The 23,008-nt window shown below is 49.1% G+C and overlaps 1 protein-coding gene and 1 pseudogene across 3 annotated transcripts in view; both read right to left on the reverse strand.

Annotated features, from left to right (window-relative positions):
- TRIO (trio Rho guanine nucleotide exchange factor) overlaps positions 1-23,008 on the reverse strand; it is a 300,662-nt gene that overhangs the window by 91,105 nt on the left and 186,549 nt on the right. For all 3 annotated transcript variants that reach the window (XR_004952348.1, XM_016152143.2, XM_036225270.1), the window contains 11 exons: positions 22,542-22,691; positions 18,974-19,088; positions 15,569-15,684; positions 12,435-12,557; positions 7,329-7,523; positions 7,113-7,228; positions 6,269-6,335; positions 5,565-5,674; positions 4,496-4,565; positions 3,811-3,900; positions 542-634 (listed from right to left, as the gene is read on the reverse strand). Coding sequence is in view for 2 of the 3 variants with exons in the window: in XM_016152143.2 (XP_016007629.2) it covers positions 542-634; positions 3,811-3,900; positions 4,496-4,565; positions 5,565-5,674; positions 6,269-6,335; positions 7,113-7,228; positions 7,329-7,523; positions 12,435-12,557; positions 15,569-15,684; positions 18,974-19,088; positions 22,542-22,691 (1,245 nt within the window). In the remaining variant the exon portion in view is untranslated. The remainder of the gene's footprint in view (positions 1-541; positions 635-3,810; positions 3,901-4,495; positions 4,566-5,564; positions 5,675-6,268; positions 6,336-7,112; positions 7,229-7,328; positions 7,524-12,434; positions 12,558-15,568; positions 15,685-18,973; positions 19,089-22,541; positions 22,692-23,008) is intronic.
- Positions 1,956-2,070, reverse strand: LOC118607013 (annotated as a pseudogene).

A 23,008-nucleotide genomic window follows, 5' to 3' on the forward strand; every position in this document is an offset into this window, starting at 1 on the left:
ACGAAGAAGAGGTCAGTCTGACTCAAATACTCATGACGTGTGTGAACAGTCCTCTCCGTGAGGGTGTGTGCGAATCAGCTATACTGGAGGGGGGTGGCAGGGAGCAAGTGTCCTTGGGGCGAGCTCTTCTGGGACTCGGCCCTACCGAGCAGACTCAGCGCTGAGGGCGCATGGCAGCGAGCCAGGGATGACCTGGGCCGCACCGCGGAGGCCGGTTCCCACCCCACAGCCCGGCACTGGCCCCGTCAACCACCACGGCAGGGACAAGGTCTAAGGCACCCAGGACCGCTGGCTTCTCTTTCCTTCCTCACTGTGTGAGGGAGTACGCTCGGTCGGCGATGTTTCGGTTTATGACCGAGGAACGTTCTCTTGCTTGCCTGCCGCACTGAGAAATCGGTTGGGGTGATGGATGGCAATGACTTAAAAAATAACAACAGTGTGCTGAGCGTTATTTTAAGAACTCGGGGTGCTTTACATAAAAGCGAATGTCAACGTACTAACGCACAATCCAAACTGCAGGCTGAAGATGCTTCATACGTACTTTCAAAAGGAGCTGGTACTTCGTTATTCGCTGAACTGGTTTAATAAGGTAGGAAGAGATGGAATTGGCTAATCCGTGCCGCTGCTGTATCTCCTGAATTAAAAAAAAAAAATTGTACATATATATAAATAAAAACATCGCTGGGTAAGTTAGTACGAACTAAAAAACGTACATTTATTTACCTCCATAATGATATGCACGCATCAGTATTTTTCTGTAACTATAAAGCAGAAATCACTGCTGGTTCTTTTAATGTGCTCCACATAAAAATCATCTCAGTCCAGTTATCACTTTGAACACAGAGGACAGGAGCTTTACTCTGACTGTCTGGTTTCCCCCCCTGCAGAGATCAAACAGGCAAAGCCACGACGCCCTGCGGCTGTCCCCAGCGGCCAGCACTGGTCACACCTGAGTCAGGGATGGGACCGGCCCCGTTCCACCGGAGTCCTCCAAGCTCCGGCCACGCGAGCCTGAGTCACAAACCACATCCCTCCCCACAGCCCGACTCCACAAGAGGCTTCCCATTCCCCATGAGCAGATCCACACACCATCAAGGAATTATTCTCTGTTTGCTCTCATTACTCCGGTGGCTTCTAGCCCTGAATTTTCACACTAACCTAATGTATTTGCATTTTCTAAGTTCTTAGCATTCTTCTCACAAACTTTTCAAAACATGGTTATTTTCTGAGATTCTGTGCTTCAGAATGGATTTTAAAACCACCACATTTTTGTGTTCTCAATCTGTTTGTCATTCGCGTTAGGGTCGCCAGGAAAAGCAGACCAGACCGTGATTCATGGGGCCGCACTTCCTGTGAGGTGCTGGCTGCGGGAATCACCAAATGACTTGTTACTCAAGCATCGAGCAGGTTAAATTAAAACCGTGACAATTCCGACTCTGCCTTCCGCTCATAAATACAAGTTTTACAAGTTTCTTTTCAACTTGCAATCGTTTAAAAATGTGGGATTTGTGACTTCATGATGATACACATGTTCATCATTTAATATCACATCTAAGTGATTTTTCATATACGGTACAACGCACCGGGCAATGAGTTCTGACTGATGCTAACACACTCGTAACCAACTTCTGAACCAGGATACAGACAATTTCTACCATGCCCCCTTCCGATCAAGTCCCTCACCCACCCACCACCCTCCAAAGGCAGCTCTGGTTCCAATTTCTACCACCACAGATTGGTTTTGCATATTCTAGAAGTTCGCATAAAAGGTATCACACAGAACGTCTGTTTTTAAACATCTAGCCTCTTTCAGGACACGTTTTGGAGATTAATCTATGCTGTCCATGTATCGAGAGTTTATCCCTCAACACTACTGAGCAGTATTCCAGGTCGTGAATACGCCTAATTAATTTGAAAGATATTACGACTCTTTTTTTTAAAAAAATTATTATTTATGCTTACAGCACCTGGTCTTCCTAGGTGGTCTCCCATCCAACTACTAAGCAGGCCCGACCCTGCTTAGCTTCTGAGATCAGATGGGATCGGGCTTGTTGTGGTGTGGCCGTAGACTATGGATGGACCATGGCTCCACTGGGGTGTGAACCCAGGACCCTCTGAGTGTAAAGCAGATATGCTAACCACCACACTATGGAACCATGTCCAAGATATTGTCTTTTTAATACACCTTAGTTTAATAACATTTTCAGATATGCGTCTCCAATATTTCTAAACACCAATCCCACTATTTTTTGTTGCCATTCTTATTACGATCTCATAGCACAGAGTCACACTAGTCGAAAATGGTTACAAGATCACAGTATTCTTCTAAAATATCTGAAAAAAAGGTTTAATCCTGCTGAAATAATAAAGTTCCCTTTTTCTAAAAAACTGTTAGGATATCGACAAAAACTTCTTGGCTTATAAAATTTTACTTTAGATGGGAGAAGGCACAATTGGGGGTAAAAAACGGATCCAGCCCACCGGTCAGTGGCACATCTAATGCTATGATTTCTACTTTGCACTGGCGATTTAGTTGTTTACATGTAATAGAGTCCTTGCTGATTCTGTTGCTCTCCGTGGAGGTGGGTGGGTGCCCTGTCTGTGTTATTCACCACTCTGTGCCAGGCGCCGACGACCGAGTGCGGATACTTAAACGAGCCCCTGAACCATGGGCAACAATGCTGCACCACACAGGTAACAGCCACGTAATTCACGAATCTCTTAATTGGACGAGCATTACTTCTGGCATTCTCACAGATGTTTTAAGGCAAAGGGTTTTTTTAAATGGCTCTGATTCGAAATGGCAGAAGTGCCGCATGCTCTCGATAGGTAGGCCTTAAATCATTCTAACTCTGCAGGCAGCCACACAGTGCTGGGCTTCTTCTAATGGCAAAGACCTGGGTTTGCGTGAAACAGTGAAAAAGGCAGCACGGGGCAAGGAGCAGACTTTCTATCTACAAAGACGGGGATGAGTAATCACCAGTCGTGAGGATGGCAACTAAGACGGGGCCATCTACAGACAGGGTCCGTCCCAAAGACGGAAGCTAAAACTCATTCTAACTTCCCAGGCTTTCAGAGAAGGGCGGATTGTCTGCCATGCACAAGTGTAAAGACAGAAATGGCTGATACTCTCCTGGGCTTCCGCGCCATTCTTCATAACGTTCAAAGCACCTTCTCTTTTAACCCCCATGTGTTTGGCACACATTTGACGACATTCTAGAAGCCCGAAAAGCATTCTGTATGTTATATCATGAGGCTCCGCTCCTTTTGTATTAAATAATCTCCCGACATTAGCTTTCAAAAAAAGCTGACCTGCACCTACACTCATACCAACGAGGACACACGTAATGACCCTCTCAACGGGCCCAGCGGTCACTGTGCTTTGTAGACTTTTGCTAGTTAGGCCACTTTTGGAAAATACCAACATCGCGAAATTAAAATGGAAAAAATAAACCATTAAAAAAGATTCAAAGTTATCTTTGTTTTCAAGGGGAAAAGAAGCTTAAATTAATAGTTTATATCTTCTGTGTGTAATATTACACGTAAAAATTTGTGATATGAAAATAGCAAGTGATGACATAGGAACATATGCCTATTAAAGTCTGAATTTGTTATAGATACGTAGTTGGTTGTACTTGAGCTTTTAAAAACAGAAGAAAATATAAAAGTGTCCCACCATAAATGTAATAGATAAAAATGAAAATGAAATGTTGTCCCATCAAGTAGGCAGACATTAGGATTAATGTTGAATTTGATCTTTACCAGGTATGACTTAGAAACTTCACAGCTTTTTAGTAATCTATTACTTACATCGAAGTAGGATCCTGCATGCTCTAATATCAGCTGAGTAGAATCGGGCTTATTTTTGCAATAAGTGACATACATCTGAAACTTGTCTGCCTATAAACAAACGAAAAAATTAGAATATCTTTTTCCAATGGCAGAAAGTCAAACTATGATACGTTTATGTAGAAAAGAAGCTGTGTGTAATTTAGGGTCCAAATTAAAGAAACCGTATTTTAGAGAGGGAGCTATTAAAACCAGAAACAACATCCTGCTGATACCGCACCGCTCCAGAAGCCTCCCTGGCTGGGTGGACGGGGCTGGGCACGACCTCTCTGCCCCCCCACAATGGTCTGTGCAAGCCCGGGCAGCAGGCTGAGATGGCATGACCGCCAGGCCACTCGTCTCTCCCCCTCCTGGCTCGATGACCGTCCCCCGGCCGCCAGGGCAGGGCCGGCCACCCGGGACTCTCCGGGGCCACACGGGGGTCTGGAACACTGACTGGTGTATTTCCAGCCAAGGCCACTGCCGGTAAAAAGCTCACGGTGCGTCAGTCACGAGCTGGAGAACATAATTCTTCGAGGCAAAGTCTGTTTCTGCGTATGCGGATACCAGCAGGAGATGCTGACATTGAAGAAATAAACAGCATTCCTTTCCAAATGCCTTCGAAGCCACCGAATAATTACGAGATCCAGAAGCGAGGCTTCCTTACCCAAGTGACAAAGCAGTGTCCCACGTCCTCGGGCAGCTGCTCGTACTTTTCCAGCTCTTTCAGGAATATGCTGCAGAGAATAAAAACGGTATCGGGTTATCGCGGTGCTGTAAAACGCTTTGCTAGTGAGACGTGTCAGAGCGGGGACCAAGCACGCCACGAACCCAGGCAGCCCCCCTGATCAGGGTAGGTCACGCCTCTGAACGGCCACGCAGTCCAGCCTGCGCAGACTTCCTAACTGAAAACCTAACCCTGCAGCTCACTTCGGGGAAAGCGCGCTGTTTGGTAGCTAACGGGGTAACGCACGATGGCAATCGGAAGAATCCACTTAGATTTCAGTGTCTTTTGTTGGGGTGAGGGCGGGGCAGTGAGGAAGACCCCAAGGTCGGCCCCCGCATCGTTTTCCACAGGCTGCTGGGCTGTACAGACTCTACTTAAAGTACCTTCCGCTGCTGTTGAAAACATCTCTGGGTAGTGAACGCACCGTGTGACTGACATACATGTGATGTACTACAGAAATGTACAGTTGAAACCGACATAATTTTATTAACCAACGTCACACGCCAGTAAATACAATAAAATTTTTTAAAATCTTAAAAATAAAACCGTGGGCCTCCCGTCTCAATGGAGAGTGCGTCTCGTTTTGGTCAGGCTACACATCTGTTCTAGCCTCATTTCCTTCCTCCCTTTTATCAGGAAAGGCCAAATGCTGGCTCGCGGCCCGTGGAAACCTCTTCTTTCTTTTAACCCGGAGTAACGTATGTAGCAGCTGATCACACAGCTTGAGAGAAGTTACGGTTCTTTCTGAAACGGTTTTCACAGTTTTCCTAATCTTCTTTTCAACAGAAAGTGAGCACAGATACAAAGTTGAGCCTGTATTAAAACAGACGCTAGAATGTCAATCTTACTGACGAAAGTCTGACAGGCTTCATTCAAATTCCAAAAAAAAAAAAAAAACCCACTGCGATCTACACTTAATCAGAAACGTGTATTTCTTGCTACGGAAGCCTGACATCGTGCCTCGATTCCACGGGGACCCGGCGAAGGCCCGTGGAGGCGGGGCACTCACTTGTTGTGGAACTCGTAGATCTCCAGCATGTTTCCGAAGATCACGAGCTCCTTGTTCACGATGCCGGGCGGGATCTCCTCCACGCCGCTGGTCATCTCCCACAGGTAGGTCTGCCAGGAGGAAACAGAGGGGTCAGATGAACAGCGCAGCAAAGTCTCAAGAAACAGGTATTTCCGACTCTGTAAACGTGTGCCCGGAGTTAACGCATACCTGAAAATATACCTTAAGGACGAAGCTTTTTATAAAACTACATAAAAGAAAAAAAAAAAAAAAAGCTCACCAGTTGCTATAATACTTGAGAACAGTTTTCTTAGTTTTTGGCTCTAAACTGATTTTCAGCTCCTGACCTGCGAATTAACCTACTCCACAAGGCACAAGGAATGTTCATGAAACTACTGAGTAGTAGTTCGCTGATCATAACTAGTAGGCACATTTCTCTGAAAGCTGCTGTCAAATTCTAAGCAAAGAGAATGCCAGCCAGGCTGTCACGTGATAGATGGAATGAGAGGATTAACGCTGCATCATCCCTGTGATGAGCAGAACACAAGCCCAGAACTTCGCAGAAGCATGAAGCTGGCCGCTCGACACGCGTTAGATCTCAAAAGCAACGGCAAAACGTGAGATTATTTTAAGAACTACTCAGAGGCGAGAATAAATACGAGATCAGACTCAATCTAAATAAACAAGCAAAAAAACTTACTTACATCCATACACTCCCGGAGGTCCCTTACGTAAGCCTTTTCGGTTTGAATTAGCTCAGCCATGATGAACCTGAAACAGAAGAAGGCAGGCAGTTCAGCTCACGGTCGGGATGCGTGCTTTTTTTCACTACCTGCTTTTATGGCTTATGCAGTAATAAGGTGGTTTGAAAAACACCAGTCAGTAATGTGTTCTGGAGAACCAAATCAAGAGGAGACAAAACTGTAGTCACCAGTTCAAAGGAAAAAACAGTTCAGAAAAAGTTCTGCTGAGGTGCCCAAGACCAGGGTTTCGGGTCCGCGGAGCGGCCGTGCGGGGCCGTCCTGTCCTGGGCCCTGAGGGGGGCGTTCAGCAGATCCCTGGTCTCCACCCACTAGATGCCAGGAGCACTCTCCCCTCCCTGCTCTGTAACAACCCAAAACGCCCCCACACTGCCAATGTCACCCCGGGAACGAGACTGCCCCCGACCGGGAGCGGGCTGAGAGTCGCTGCTGCGGCGTGATCTCCTGTCTTTGTTAACACCGCGCGCGGTTCACTAACGGGCAGCTTTTAAACACCTCGCTCACGTCACCAGTTTCTTCCCGGGATCACTGTTCATGATCCGTGGATGAGAAGCGATACCACACCAATCTGTCAACCCACTTGATGGGGGCCCAGGGGATGAAACACAAGATGCTGCCTCCGAACCGGGCGATAAGGGGACAGTGCGCACAGAGGCCTCCGCGCTGCAAACGCGGAGCACGTTCCGAGCAGGCAGAGGCGGTGACGCTGCCCGGCGGCCCGGCGCACGGAGGCGCCAGTTTGCCCGCTGCTGCCGGCGGCCCGGCGGGCTCCGAGAGGCCGGCTTACTCTTTCCTGCGGGCGGATTTCCGCTTTTCCTCGTTGAGCTCGTGAGCGGCGTCGCGCAGTTTCACCTCTGACCCGGGGACGCTGGCGGGGATGATGTCGAGCTGAAGACTTTTGCTCTGTGGGACAAGAGAGTCAATGAACTGCGGTGAACTCCGTCCACACACGGGACGCGAGGAAGAAGGCTGCAGCCGCCTCGGGGTGCGCCGGGCCATTTACCGATTTGTTGGAATCTGAAGAAATCCCCAGGGCTTTCTCCAGAGAGGTCCGGTACTTCTCCATCCGCAGAGAGAAATCTCGGTACCTCTTATCCACGGCGGTGACACATTTTTTTATCTCTGCCGCGTGGGCATGCCCCTTTTCACAAAAGCCATCAGCCAGCTGTATCAATAGTTTCACTCTCTCTTTGGTTTGCTACAGAAAAAAAAAAAAAAAAAAAAAAAAAAAGGGAAAGTATTGTGAAGCAAATGAAGCCAACTGCCCGAAACCAGAAACAGTGGCGCCCTGCCCGCAACTCGGCTCTGAGCAGGAGGAAGACCTGCTGGTGGCGGGGACGCAGACTGGAGCCCTCGGTGCACCTGGCTCCTCGCCCTGACCCTGGACGAGCCGTGCCTCCTCAGCCCTCCCGCAACGAGCGGCATTTTTAGGACCCTGAATAATAATAAAAACAAAAGAAAAAAAAACCAAAAAACCTAGACTTCCTCTCAACAGCGTCTTCATCTGGCCGATGCTCGGGAGACGTCCACGGCAGTGGCCGCTCGGGACGTCCTCTCCACAGTGCCCAGACCCTCCGCCCCGACCGTATCTGTGTCAGTGACAAAGACGTCCCTGCTTTGTGCGCGTTTACTCTACGGGCCCAGCAAGGCGGGGAGCTCCCGGGGCGGCACCCGCAGTCCTGGTTTTCCTGAAGCGCGCGTGGCGGGGGGTCTCCCCGTGGCAGGGGGTCTCCCCATGGCGGGGGGGCTCTCCTCATGGCGGGGGGGCTCTCCCCATGGCGGGGGGGGGTCTCCCCGTGGCGGGGGGGGTCTCCCCGTGGCGGGAGGGGTTCTCCCCGTGGCGGGGGGGCTCTCCCCGTGGTGGGGCAGGGGGGTCTCCCCATGGCGGGGGGGGCTCTCCCCGTGGCAGGGGGGGCTCTCCCTGTGGCTGCGGGGGGGGGGTGTCTCCCCATGGCAGGGGCTCTCCCCGCGGCCGACACTCGACCGGACCCCCGACCGGCGCCCTGCGCATCGCGTGCTCATGTTGTTTTTAACTCCCAGGAGGGAAAATCGCTAGTCAGGAAATTTTCTCCCAGGAGTGTTTTAAATTTTGTTCCCCGCTTTAGAACCCTCTCTTCTAAAAAAGGTTGTTTTACACGTATGCTGAAAAGGTCTTTTGTTAAGTTCGGCGTAACTGTCTCATTTTCACGCAGCTAAGGATGACCGCGAAACATCGCTCTGCACACGCGGCAGCAGGCAGCTCTTCGGCCGCATCCGGTCCATTCATTTCCCCGGCGAGGCTCCCTGCCGCACCGACACTGGCCTTGCACACGAGCAGCTACTCTTCTGCTGTGGGGCCTGCTTTCCCCAGATAAGCAGATAACTAGAAAATCTTTATGACTAACGTTCAGGAAATTGGCTTTAAAAATCCCCAAACGGAAGGTCAGAGTTCAAAACCTGGATAAATTATCTTCGTTTGTACAATAAAAGTTTTGAGCCAGAAATCACCAGGCAACCTGTAAAGCCAGCTGTAAAGATCCTCGGACTCAGACACCAACCCTGGGCAGCGGGAGGCACCAGAGGGGCCGCCCCCCCCGCGGCCGGCGCGAGCTCTCCAGGCAGGCTCCTGTCCTCAGTCCCCCAGATGCCTCTGCAGACGCTTCACGTCTTTGCCCAACCAAGGGCCGCCCTCTCGGCCTGCCCGCCCTCCCGGCTCCCTTAAGACTGTACCTTGCCCCCCGCCCCAGCACCCCGCCCCTCCCCCTGCCTCCGACAGCACGCGGCGCGTCCTAACCAGGGTGGGACGACTGTCTGTCCCTCTCCTGCGAGAAGGGGCTGGAGCAGGACAGGGATGGTTGTTTTTCATACTAACATCTCGTGCACCTCCATGTGTCTGGCACGTCAGGAACACACACCGAATATCTACTGAGAAAATACATCAACATTGGGTCCTTGTCGCGAGTGTGTTTACAGCTGTAAATTTAACTGGCGTGGTAGTTCCTTTGAACAGGCATGAATACATATTCTTCACAAAAAAAAAAAAAAAATGAAAACACAACCCAAGGAACATAAATCCCTCTGTGAAAAAAATCAACATTATGAATTCTGTAAGAGCTACTCATTGCACAAAGTCAGCAAAACTTAAAATACTCCACAGGTTTTTGGGGCCTTCATTTTACGTGAGAATGAACTCACGTAGAGTAAACGAAAACGGCAAACATCTGCTAAATAGCACACCTGTGTGACGATGGTAAAACAAGCCTGGCTATAAACCAAGGAAACAAGAAGTCTGAGTTTCAGACCTGGAAGCTTAAATTCCAAAAGGAATTAACTTAAGAAACATCACTAAATTTTACTATTGAACAGAATTAACATGACTCATGTGGGATTTTTTAATTAGGCCGCCTAGATCAGGTTAAGCTTCTGTGTGCAAAGATACAATCTGCTGCACAGCGTGGAAAAGGGGTGCTGCACCCCACGGAAGCGCTTCACACATCACAAAACAGACCAGCTGCCCCCACGTGACACCCAGAGACGGGGTCCGATGACATGGAACCAAACGCGCCATAGCAGACTTCCCACAGGCTGGGCCTGGTACACGGACAAATCCTCCTTCCACGTGTAAACTTTGTTTAAACAAAACACGCTCATCGGACAGTCACGGGCTTCTCAACGGGGTCTGCCCTAGCCTCTCCGTCAGAGATGGCACCCCGCCCTCCCTCAGCGATCTTTGTTCTCGTCACTTAACGGGTGCGTGTGTGCACAGTTACCCGTTTATCATGCTACGGCCCGTTTCTCTAACCAGAACACGCGACCCGAGTCCAGCACCCAGCATAGCTCCTTTACGGAGGATCAAAATTAAGTGCAACTGAGTGTGCTAATCCTGATTATATTTTTTATTTTAATTAGTATTTTTAAAATGCATTGAGCTGGGAACGAATTGAGTTGAGCCTTAGTGATGAGAGGCTTTATTTCCATGAATGCTGAAAATGTTACAGTGCTGATTACTGTAACAGCTGGAGTAGAGAGTAGGCTGCCCCCTCTGACTGAAGGACTCTGCACATAACAAAAGGGCTTCTCAGAAGACGGTATGAGAGGGTGACAGAAGGCATGCAAGAAGGTAGCCAGTTTCAACAGGAGAAACGAAATGACATCTCCAAGCACCAAAGCAGAGGCTTGCTGGTGGAAACAAAGGCAACCAGTCCATTCAAACCAGTCAAACCCAAGGAAAATCGCTGCCAAGGAAAAAAGCGGCAGGTGTTCTTTCAAAATCTTCCAGTTCCTCTTAGCAAAACTGAATCAACACGCCCAACAATAGAAACAGCTCTGCATACCTGGGAAGCAGAGAGGTCAGATGTTGCCTATGATTTTAGATACTTTTTGAAAAATAAAATACAGGGCCCAAAAAATGCCTGTTCTGCTCATTCTTCCAATGACACCATTTCAAGTCTGAGAAAAGAAATCTGAGAATAATGGGTTCCACACTCCATTGGTGGAACCAGGCTGCCACGCTCAACTCCAGGCAGTGACATTCACGTCGCGGTCTCGTGCTTGGCGTCCCCTGGAGTTGTGCAGTGAAAAGGCGGCCAGTGGGGGAGCATTACTGAAACTTTTGTCAGCAAAGAGGAGATCTCACGGCTACCTCTGAGGGCTATCTTAAGTATTTTCTTCATAACTCTATCATCAAAGGATATTCAAAGTAACCGATACAGATCAGGTCATGCGCATAACAACGGTAACTTACTATTCGACTATTAACAGAAATGACGATCCCACAGCTGCGGAAAGGGCCTGACCCTCACCTGCAGAGCCGGGCCAGCTCCCCACAGCCGAGCGGGCGCCCTCCTCTGGGCACTCAAGGCCCCGCCGTCACCGTGTGGCCATGGCTCGCTGCCGGCTGGCCGGAGCCCGCCCTCCCCAGATGCTCCCGGTGCCCCGGCTGGGTGCCAGGTCCCCACAGCGGTCAGCACAGGGCCCAGGGGTCCCCGGAGCCCGGCACCCAAGGCTGAGTGGAAGGAAACGGCTCAGAGATGAGGGGTGGGGGGCAGGAGCAGAGAGCTGGGGAGAATGGCAGGAGGAGCCAGAAATCGTTACAGAAAACATAAAAAAGTACAACTAAACAGAATACAATGTAGCTGTCCTCACTCCAAAGGATCTACAAGTTCCCCTTTCATGTGTTTTCAAAGCCAGGGTAAGGGGCACACACATACACATAAAATCGATCTTTTTACTTTATAAGAACACTTGTTTTGAACCAAAAATATTATCTGGCTTGATCGCTGAATTTAAGTTTCAGCTTTTTCTAAAAACTGAAACCTAGCATCAGAAACAGAGGCGCTTCTGAAAATATTACAAAGAATGTATATTCTAAAACTTTGAAAATCAAAAAAGGAAAGAAGGCTACAGGTTGAGAAGGGGACTCTAAAGAAGCCTCAAAATTGTTCTGAGGTAAAAGAAGGAATTGCCCTCTGCAGGAATATCCTTCAGCTGGGGAAAACCATGGCACCGTGTGGATCCTTATGCATTTGCTTAAATTAATACTTCCTCACGTATACTACACGTGCCGTAAAGATATATTTAATTCGATTTTGATTTTTAGGAAAACGCCGAACATGCCTCCAGTTTTATGAACCCATGAACAATCACTACCGGCGCTGACAAAAACGGCCAACTCTACCGCTCCCCGGCTTGACTGAGGGCAGACGATGCTCCTGTCACAATCTCCACTGACCGAAGACGAGGAAAGGAAACACCCACAGACCCTCACATCCAGGCCAAGCTGGCGGCGCCACGCAGCGCGTCAGAAAAATGGCGAGTGCTCAGACAGTACCTTACGGGACAGAAAGACAAGAGAAGAATGACGAAAAGGACGAAGGAGGAGGAAAGGAAAAGAAGGAGCAGGAGATGGGAAGTGTCTGAAGAAACCAGGGGCAAAGGCGGAGAGAGCGGTGCCCAGAACGCCGAGGCGTGGGCGCGAAAGGCCGTGAGCAGCCCCGCGGTCTCCACGTGTGACGGCCCGCTTGGGGCGCCCCGTGTCTCCAGCTTCATGAGGTCATTCTGAAAGGGACACTTTGGAGAACGGCCCCAGCTGGCCGGCGCCGGGCCGGGCGTCTGCTGCCGCCGGACGCACCTTGGCCGTGATCTGGAACTCCTCGTGCTCCTTCAGCAGCTCCTGCGTGTGCTGCAGGCTCGAACCCGTGGAGGTGTGTGTGGACAGGTAGAACTCCCCGTTGTCGTGGATCCACTCGAGAGCCTAGAGAGGGGAGGGAGGAAACAAGCCACGGCTGAAGCCCGGTGGGGGAGCCCACGGCCCCGCGCATCTCGTCCAAACGCGAAGTGGCAAACGCGGCCTGGCATGCATCAAGAGGGGCGCCCTCGGAGAGAGACAAGTGTCTGAGAAAAGCATCACAATTCTAAAATTAAAAAACAAAAAAACAAAACCCATTGTTCTAGAAAACTGTAACGGTGTTGCTTCCACAACCACAACAGAAAGGTCGAGAGTTTCTTATAACCAGGAACCTTAAGTCGCAATGAAAGCGCACTGAAAGAAACCGCGGCTGAGGGGCGATCTGAGACCCCCACCTTCTTACGCACTGAGATGCTCCCGTCACTGGAACTTGGGCACCTCGCTGAGGAGTGCTAGGTACAATTTTAGGCCTTTTTTCCCCTCTTCTGTGTGCAGTGAGCACCCATCCACATTACCCACGAACAGGCCCCTGGGGAGGCACTGGCCGAGGCCCTGGGACCTGGCTTCGCCCCCCTAGCTGCAGGAGAGAGGTGACCACGCCTGGAGAGCACGGGGCCACCAAGGTGCAGAGTGACGCTTCTGATGCGCCTATTCTTTCACGGTTTTTGGTGGAAGCCAATTTTTTTCTCCTATTTCCATAGTTCTGAAGTGAAATTGGACTCATATTTAAAACACACGCATCTAAAAAAGCAATGCTTTGGAAAAGCATAAAAAAGAAGCTGTGATTTGCTGGTCTCAGAACAGAAACATCATGTCTTACTGGACATTTCACGGCATTTATAGTGTTTTAGAAGAAAAAAATGAAAGAAAACCACGACCGATTAGCTAGCACGCGGTTCACTGGCTGGGGCTTCGCTGTCACACCAGAGCGTGGGGCCCGCCGCGGGATCAGAGCCAACGCTGACTCCCAAGCAGGGCTGGGAGCCGTTTCTGCCAGTTTGTTCCAAGGTCCCTCCCTGGTTGCTCCGTTCACGCGGCCACTGGTCCCGACCACGGAGGTGGGGCCCGAGCACGCGTAGGCCCTGCCGCGGGGCAGGCGGGGCGGCAGGCAGGATGGCGGCAGGCGGTGGGGACAGGCCACAAGGGGCCCTGAGGAGGACACTGCTCAGAGGGAGGTCGGTGGGGCAGGTGCTGGGCTGGGACCCGCTCTCCGGGCGGCGGGCGAGGGGCGGGCGCCTGGGCTGGAGCTGGGCGAGGCGGCGCGGGGCGGGGGTGGGGTTCTGGGGGGCCGCAGACGGACCTGGACTGAGGGGAGTGGCACCCGTCAGCAAACTGGTTCCGAGGCTCGGCCGGGACGCAGCTGGCTCTCTGCTGGGATGGCTCGGGGTGAGGAAGGGGAGGCAGGTCGGGCACGCGCGGACGTTTGCGCCTGCGGAACCCGCGGAGAGGTGACAGCGGGAAGCTGAGGGGGAGGCAGGGACCGGGAACCACACCCCCTGTACGGTGAGGGGCAAGCAGGGGACAGGGGCTGAGTCCAGTTCTGTCTTCACTGAGGCTGGAGTGGAGCCATGCCACGGAGGCGATCAGTCCAGAGGCCAGAAATGGAGGCCAGGGCCAGGACACAGCGACGGAGGAGATGATAAGACAGGAGAGAGAAACGAGAGGCCTGGAGAAAGGCCACGCTCAGGGGCCGGGATGAGGAAGAGGCGGCAGCAGGGAGCCGGGCACCTCGGGGCGCCATCCTGAGAAATGCCACCAGCCAGGGGCCTCGAAGACGGCCTGTTGTGAGCAGCTGACATTTACTGTGGGGCTGTGACCACCGTGAGGAGCAGAACCCAGCAGGGCCGCAAGGCCAGTGGGTCACCATCGGTCACGGCCGACACGCAATGATTCTATTTTTGGCAAACGAGATGACTTTAGGAAAAAGCAACAGCACATTTTCTCTGTCAAGGAAATTAGTTACAATTTGGTTTTGTGTAGCCGAATGATTCCCGTCTTTTAACAAAGAAATAATAAAGATATGTGGGAAAGAACTATGAAACAATCACTAATTAGAAACAAAATCAGGCCCCATAAATTTGAAACATGGCTGAACTGTTTTTAAATACAGTATTAAGAAAATGTATTTTAAACATTAAAAATACTACTGCTTGCCACCTCTGTTGGGAATATTATAACTGCACCTGGTAAAGTCAGCCAAGATGAGAAAAGGCCAAGTAGACGCTAGGCCCCTGGGCCGTGAACCCCCACTGATCAAGCTGGGGAACTGAGCAGTTCTGCCCGCCGCGAGGCTAACTCCTACCGAATCGTAACAACACGCGCTGAGTGGCAAGCTTGTGCTGAGACGGCTTAATCTTTCTTAGGCCATAAGCTTTAACTGAATGCCTATCCTGTGACAGGCACACAGTAGGTTGACAGGTGGATTCGGAAGCGGGGCCAGGTCTGACGTGGTTACTGCAGACCGACAGCAGTAAAGAGGCCCCAGGACTCCAGGCTGCCTGACACGGGGGGCCTCGACGGACTCTCACGCTACCATTAAGGCCACAGAGACCTTCATGCTCACGTCAGGCGTAAGACAGACTTCACCCCAGAATGACTTCAGAAGGGAGATGCTGCAAATGTGCACTGATGTCTCTGCATCATCCAAATGCACGGAAATCTTTTAACAACTCTATCACATTTCTTACTTAGTTTTAGCTCAGTTTACCTGAAGAACAAAATTTTACCTTCAACATATACATATAGCGAGATAAACACCACCCACCACAGTATTTACACAAGCACACAACCCGGATTCCACAATGATTTTCAAATCGTCATCTCGATTATGAGCTGCACTTTGCCGTGAGGTAACGGTGGCAGAAGCCGGCTGGGTGGACGCTTGCTGAGGGCCAGGATCACCAAGTGACACCCTTCCACGAGGTTCTGGGGCTTTCTGACTTACAACCACCTCGCTTAAGAGTCACTACTCTTTCAAACTTCAGAAAGTGGCCTGGAAACGGCCAGAAGGTCAAACCTGCCCGCCCGATGTGGCGGTGCACACAGAGGGCGCCGGGAAGCCCGGCGAGGTGACCGACCTGTTTGGCACTTCGCTCGAAGACCACGTACTGCTGGCACTGGTCCAGCCGTCTCTTGCGCATGGTCCAGTAATGCAACACCCTGTTCTCCCGCTGGAAGAGTTCATTCAAGGTATCTGAGAGGACAAAGAGGAAGACGCAGGTCGGCGTTTGCAATCCGTGAAAATACCCACAAAACCCCACTCGTTTCTCCCTAAAGGCTTTTCATATAAATGCCACTGCCAGAGAGACTGGTCAAGGACGGGGCCGCCCTGCTGCCTGCCCAGCGTTCTCCACGCACACGCCGGCCAGGCCGCACCTCGTCCCCTCGCTCCCATTACTGCCTGACTGACGACAGAGACCGCTGGAAACCCAAGGCTGGTCCCTGGCCTCGGTTGGGCTGGATCGGTGGGATGTACTACGCGTCTCCTGCTGGGGCAACCTGACAACGGCGGGAAAAGATCAGGACTAGGTATTCTGTTCGAGACCATTAAAACCTTCCCGTAGAAGGGATTCAGTGTACATTAGCGGGTGTGTGTCAAAATGGTGAATGAAATATTAGAAGACAAAGGTTTTGTTTGTTTGTTTGAAGATAAAAACAAAAACATAAGTCTTTAGAAGGATGGACATGAAGTAGAGCAGCACAGAGCAAGGAAGGCCAAAAATCCCTGATTCGGTATAAACTGAGAATGGCGTAACTGTGGAATAACCACCATAAAAATACTGCACCGGGAGAAAGGGAGGAAAAACTTTTGAGGAAACGTAGACAGAGACCTAATTTACTTCCTAGTCAACAGAAAAAGGACGAATGATCCATTATAAAAGTGAGCAAAACATACAAACATGAAGCTTGCGATTTTTTAAAAAATATGGCCCCTAAATATACAGAAACGCGTTAAACCTCATTCCAGCACGGAGACTGCATTTCAGCACCTGCCTGGCAAGGCCCGTGCTGGCAGGGCCGAGGGGCAGGGGACAGGTGCTCACGAGCCTGTGAGGCCGGAGGAGGAGGACGCAGCAGGACGGCCGCGGAGGCCGATGTGGCAGGTGCGTGCGCCTCGGGACCAGAGAGCTCACCTGTCAGGTGCACGGTGCTCACGCGAGCACTCAGAATGATCTGCCCCCAGCACGTGGACCCTGAGGCACGTCGGGAAAAAGCGGCAGCAACGTATGAGCCCGCACGTTGGGGGACACTGGTTACAAACTCCCTGCACTGGACAGTAAAACGAGAGAGCCTAGCTTCTAACTCTGGTATTGAAAGATGACCAAGATATATATTAAAGCGAAAGAAGCGAACTGCAGTGAAATACAGTCCATTTTGGTGTTAAAAAAAAAAAAAAAAAGGTGAGTGGAATCTGGATATGTTTAGATTTCTCTACATGTTTAGATTTATGTACACGGACAGGATACACAAAACATCTCGACAGTGGTTTCTACTGGCAAAGGAACTGGGTAATTTATATACATTTGCACGCTTTAAAAACGTTTTACGGTTAAGTCTGTTTTACTATAGAAGCTTATTAAATAAACAGACAGAAAACTTTAGAAAAAAATTCCTGAGACTGAAATTGGAAGTTAAATAAATAGTACTTAGACTATAACTTCACTGCATTGGAAAACCTTAAAAGCATTAAGTTCTCCACAAATATTTACTGAGTGCGGCAGGCCGGGTTCTCTGTGAGAAACGAGACTCTGCGAGCAGCATTCACCCGTCAACTCAGGTCCTGTACGTCACCCGTACTCTACTGAAAAAGTGAACTAGCTTCACGAGACAAATTAAGACTTCGAAGTTCAAAGACCGTCAAAAATTCAGCTTCCACTTAAATGAGAATGTCACACGTGGAAATTAAAATAAACCACTGGGTCTTTTCTAGTCTCTGATTCCCACGGTCTCTGCCCGGGGCGGGGCTGATTTGGGGCAAGAAAGCAGCCGGGCGGGGCGGCGCCTGGGCTGCCTCCAGCCCCTGAGGGGCCTTCTGGCCTCGTGGGCCGACCCTCCCTGGCCCGTACCCTCTGGGGTCCTCCTGTCCCTCTGCCACCGTCATCCTAGCACAGACCGACTGCACTGCCCCACCCGCAAACCTTTTGTCCCCAAGTCTACGGTGACAGAAACAGAACGTTTAATTGTCCACAGCAGCAAGCATTTGTAAACACTAGCAGAGGCATGACCGTTAGTGAGTGAGCGAGTGTGTGGGACACACCCTTCCCTCACACGCGCACACGCCTATCAGACCTAGAAAGGATCCTAACCCCTTCCATAGCAGCAGAGTCTGGCCAACGACCACAGGCAACACTGAGAGCTGGGAGAAAGGAGAGAATCTTTATATGTAATGAGCCGAGTAAACTGATTGCCAATGCCGAAAGCTGGCTGGCAGGGAAGGCCTGTTTGTCTCTGCCCCTGTGAGTCGCTCATTTTTCCCAAGAGAAGAGGCCAGCGATTAATAAGTGTAAATCTCTTGTTGAGCTTAACGGATTGTGCCAGTGTGAGAGCAAATTCTTCTGTGACAACTAACGGATAAATCAGATCGACAGGGAGTAGAATACAGAAAGTTTTTTGCCAGTCATGTTGTTTTAAAGAAGCGTGAGATGAATCATTTGTTAACTGATTATTGCAATTTTTTCCTATAAAAAATTTGAAGAGTGCAGCCGTGTGACCTCGGCTTCCTCCTGTTTTTCGTACTGACTCCTAAGGCTCGTGGTGAGGATTAAAGCTGACAGATGGTGTCTTGATACCAAGACTGTGCTAAACACCTCTCTTCATTTTCTCAGGATCCATTTATTTCCATGTCATTTCAATTAAATCTGCAAAAACTAAGACTAAATTTAAGTTTTAAATTATATAACATCTGAATGCGTTTTCATTGTAAAACAGTCAATCAGAATTCTACAGAGTAAAATGTATAAGTCCTCGTCGCTTCCGTCCACACCAATGCTATTTACTGGTTAGTGTGTTTCGCCAGATCTGCTTCTATGCATTTACATATTTCCGTGCATTAGAAACATGATTTGATAGATTTTTATGCTCAAATGATATCAAACTATTAAATACGTTAACTTCATTTTGCGACTTGCTTTCATTAACAATGCTTTAAGTATATAAAATTAGCAATAACTTTATGGCAATAACATTGGGACGTAATTTTGTAATTTAAACTTTTAAAAATACTTTGCCTGTAGGTAACTGTAGTTTTCATTTTTCTCCCAATTTATATTTTCACTCACTTTAACAAAACAGTCAGCGCCAATACATAGCATCCTGAATGCTCTCTCTCCCTGGTCATATTCTCCGAGTTTATTCAATAAATTATCAGTCTGTACACTTAGTACTTTAGGATTTGTGAACACTGTCACGGGGAGTGGACGTCCGGCCCGCCCCACCAGGCCCCCCCGTGACGCGCCACGCCGCCGGCGCCCGGCCGCACTCACTCTTCACTTGCTGTTCGGGGGCTTTGGTGTGAGTCACCATTCCGGGCACGTTCACGCTGTTCCTGTGCAGGTATTTCAGGAAGACGTCGGCGTTCCTTCTGGCCAGCGTGCAAGCCTAAGGGGAAACAGAGGGCGTGTGCTCATCGGACTCACGCAGACGTGCTCTGAGCACAAAGGGTGACGACATTACGAAAATGCATATATGAAATGTATGTATGAAAAATATATAGGTTAAATCCTGTTTCGGTTTTAAAAGCCGGGTCTTGGAGTCCTTGCTCCGACGAAGCCGGCTGCCACGCTGTGAGCTGCTCTGTGGAGAGGCCCACGAGGCAGGGGACGAGGGTGGCTGGTGGCCTGCAGCCAGAGGGGAAGTGAAATCCTTCCCTGGGCCAGCGGGAGGGGACCACATCCATGGCCAACACCTTGATCACAGCCCTGTGAGGAGCCCAGAGAACCGGGCTGGGCTGTGCCTGGATGTCTGTCGAGGGCAGATGGGAAGCATTCTCAGCCTCCCGAGGCATACGGTCCTGTGCCTCCGTTGCCACCACTCAATCTACCTCCTGTGTAGAAAGCAGTCATGTGACATGTAGATGAAGGATGGGGGAGGGACTTAGCTCTTCCGTCTTAGTTTGCCACTCTTTGCTATGAGCCCTCCAGTGTTGGGGTGGTTTGTTACATGGTGTTATCGTAGTAACAGATAACCGATATTGCGTGTCTATAAATCAAACAAGTAATTTCATTAATGTATTTAAAAAAAAACAAAGATTTTAAATATGAGGAAAGGAATATAATGTAAAATCAAAGCGGTTAAGAAAAAAAGTCCTGCGTTATATTTGAATTAGAAATAGCTTGCGCTTTTCCTGTCCTGGAACTGGAATCGACCTTCCCTTCAAGGAGCTCTGCCTCCTTGCGCTAAATGGTACTGAGAGGCCATAATCTGGGGCCGAGAGATGCTCATCATTATTGGGCTGGTCACTGTTTCAAGAGCTTTTCAGCAGATGGAGCTAGAATACTTTTTTTTTTTTTAATTAAGATATCAGTAGGGACTGGTAAGTCTGAAATGAGGTGTCACCAGAAACAGGGAGGAAGCCGGTGGTGACGGCTGGGGTCCCATCGAAGACACCTGCGCCCACCTGACTTGAAGGCGCTCCCGCTAATGGGACACGTTGACTATAAAAAGATAAATGGCTATGATTGATGGAAACACTCCGAATAGATTAAAATCTATGATGACAGTAAAAAAAACAAAAAACAACAACAACTAATTATATGTAGAGGTTGCTAAGGCAACAGCTTGTTCTGAAAACTATAATCAAAGGGAAAGAATCAGGCATTAATCTCACTGTTCCTGGACAAACTCTATGTTACAGTAACCCAGCGGCCGAGGAGGGACTGATTCTAGCTCATCCAGGCAGAGGGAATGATAGAATACCCCCATTCTGCAACTCCTAATGAACAATGCCACCAGTGGTGACTAAACCCATGGCTGGTGGGGAAGTGCCTAACAGATGAACTAGCCTCACCATGTCTGAGGCACTGATAAATCCTCACACTGCAGAAACGAAAAGAGAGGCAGACCTCACGTGCTTCCAGGGGACGCACACAGCGCCACCCCGCAGTCTGCTCAGCTCACGCACTCTCACACGCCTGCATCTGATCGAGCCTCTCACTCTAACAGAAATTCAGAAAATCCAAGATGGCTCTGAACGACTCCACAGGAGGCAATTACCAAAACCCAGAGTGAGGGAAACAGAACAGCATGAATAACTTATCTCTTCAATTAATAAATGGTAATGAAAGGGAAGGTGGTATTGAGATTCAAGAGACTTATACAAATCAAATATACATGTGGACTTTGTTTGGATCCTGATAAAACCACGTGTAAAAACACATCTGTAGGACAATCAGAGAAATGGGAAGGCTTTGATCTTACGTGAAGTAAGAATTACTGTTAATTTTTAAGATTTGATAATGCTATTGTGGTTGTATTTTAGAAAAGTATAATTTAATGTTTAGATACATACTAATGCATTCGCATACAAAATGATGCAGCATCTAGAATTTAAAACAGTCCAGTGAAGGCGGGCCCATGACCATACGCTGAGAATTACTGAAGCTGGGTGAGATGTGCATAGGGGTTCACTCTCCAGTCTCTCTATAATTATACGCATCTTAAAACTTTCATAATAAAATGTTCAAAGATAGCCAATACGCAAACACCACAGAATGCTAGTGAATGAAGGAATCGGAACTGGCCTATGACTATTTTTGCTTTATAATTTTATCTAAATATTTTTGAAAATTATATTAACAAAATAGCATTCAATCGTTTTATACTAAATGGATTCCAGACAAAGAGAGGCAAGTTATAATGATTTCGACTCAAAACATCTTCACGGTGGTCAGTAGTTCATAAAACTTAAATAGTGGAGACAAGGTGGGGTGGGGCTTCCAGGCCCTGTTTGAAAGAGGGACAATTAATGCCTCTGGGGAAGCTAGGACTGTTTCCCCACAAGTTCACTGAAATAGAAAATCACTTCGGAAGCTCAAAATAAGAATACCAGATAAGAATTTTTAAAGAGTTACAATGTATTCTCAAGCTAAACAATAACTCTCCCTGTCAGGAAAGATCATCACCTTCAGAAATGAAAAAGAAATTATTAAATATAACAGGAAATGGTGTCAGAGCGGTCAGAATGCTGAAACGATCAGAAAAACTACTTGATGAAGAGACAAGAAAAGTAAACACTGCACCTACTTTTAATAGGTCTGAGCGGCAACAAGCAGAGCTTTAGAAAGTCTGTTCCACAGGCAAAGAATGCACCATGGAAACATTCGATGCCATGTTCCTAAACACCGTGCCCACTTTTTAAGATTTAACTGTTTCAACACACATCAGTGACAAATATGAATATAAATACAAATTTTAAAATGTATAAATAAATACATACATACATAAATATGTATGTATATAAAAACAAAGCAGGCTTGAAAAATTATTCACTTAAAGCTTCTCAGAGTTAAAAGTTCCAGCCTGACCTGAAGAGAATTCTATTTCTCTTGCAGGAAACATTTCCTAAGTATCAGTAACTGATCCTGTAAACCACAAGTGGCATTTCTGCTTTGTGTCTACTCTACACTGGGCTCACACATCTTCTGAAATACAGTCTTCGTTCCTAAAAAGGCTGAATTTCCAAAGCAAAGTTATTTTAATCGATAGGCGTTTTAATTTTACCAAATCAATCTGTGTGTGTGTGTGTGGTTTTGTGACTTCCATTCCTTCTTTAGTCACACAGATTTCTGCTCTTTCTCTGAAAACTAGAATGCAAAAGATTTTAAGATCTTCTCTGATTGACTAACTCATTGCTGATGCGATGTCACTTCATCCACTTGTCACGCGAGCGGAGAGCTGTGAGGCGTGAGGGGCCCTCCCTTGGAGAGTGCCTGGCCTGCAGGGTGTCTGTAGCTTTCCGGCCGATGGCCCTGCATGCTGGCCACCTCCAGGCGACCCTGCCTGGACCTGCGCATGCTGTTCAGTGAGGCGCCACCCCGGGGAGCCGGCTCATACCTTCAGGAACGCTTCCTTTTGTTCGAGGTGCTTGCTGATCATCGGGGTGACGTGATCCGTCTCGGAATTGGGGCCCAGTTTGTCGGCCCCCCCACACCAGTCCTCTTCTCGCTTGTACTCCTGCTCCAGGCTCTCGAGGACACTGCAGACCTGTAGGCAGAGGAGAGTCCCAGACTCAGTGGGCCCGCGGGCATCTGACGGGGCAGACCGGCATCTTTGGGGAGCCCCAGGCTCAGTGGGGCTGCGAGCATCTGACGGGACAGACCGGCATCTTTGGGGAGCGTTTTCTGTCAGGCTCTGGGCATGAAAGTGCTGGTCAGACGACCAGAACCACCGGGAGGGGCCAGGGGCTCCATCTCACATGGGGACCAATGAGGGCCTTTCAGAGTAAGAACGAAGTAAGAGCCGAGCTCCCTGTCTCTCTCATATGTTTAGATGAGAGGAACAGGGGTGCCCTCTCAGCTGCT

The sequence above is a fragment of the Rousettus aegyptiacus genome, unplaced genomic scaffold, assembly GCF_014176215.1.
Source record: "Rousettus aegyptiacus isolate mRouAeg1 unplaced genomic scaffold, mRouAeg1.p scaffold_m13_p_8, whole genome shotgun sequence".
In the NCBI taxonomy this organism is placed as follows: domain Eukaryota; kingdom Metazoa; phylum Chordata; class Mammalia; order Chiroptera; family Pteropodidae; genus Rousettus; species Rousettus aegyptiacus.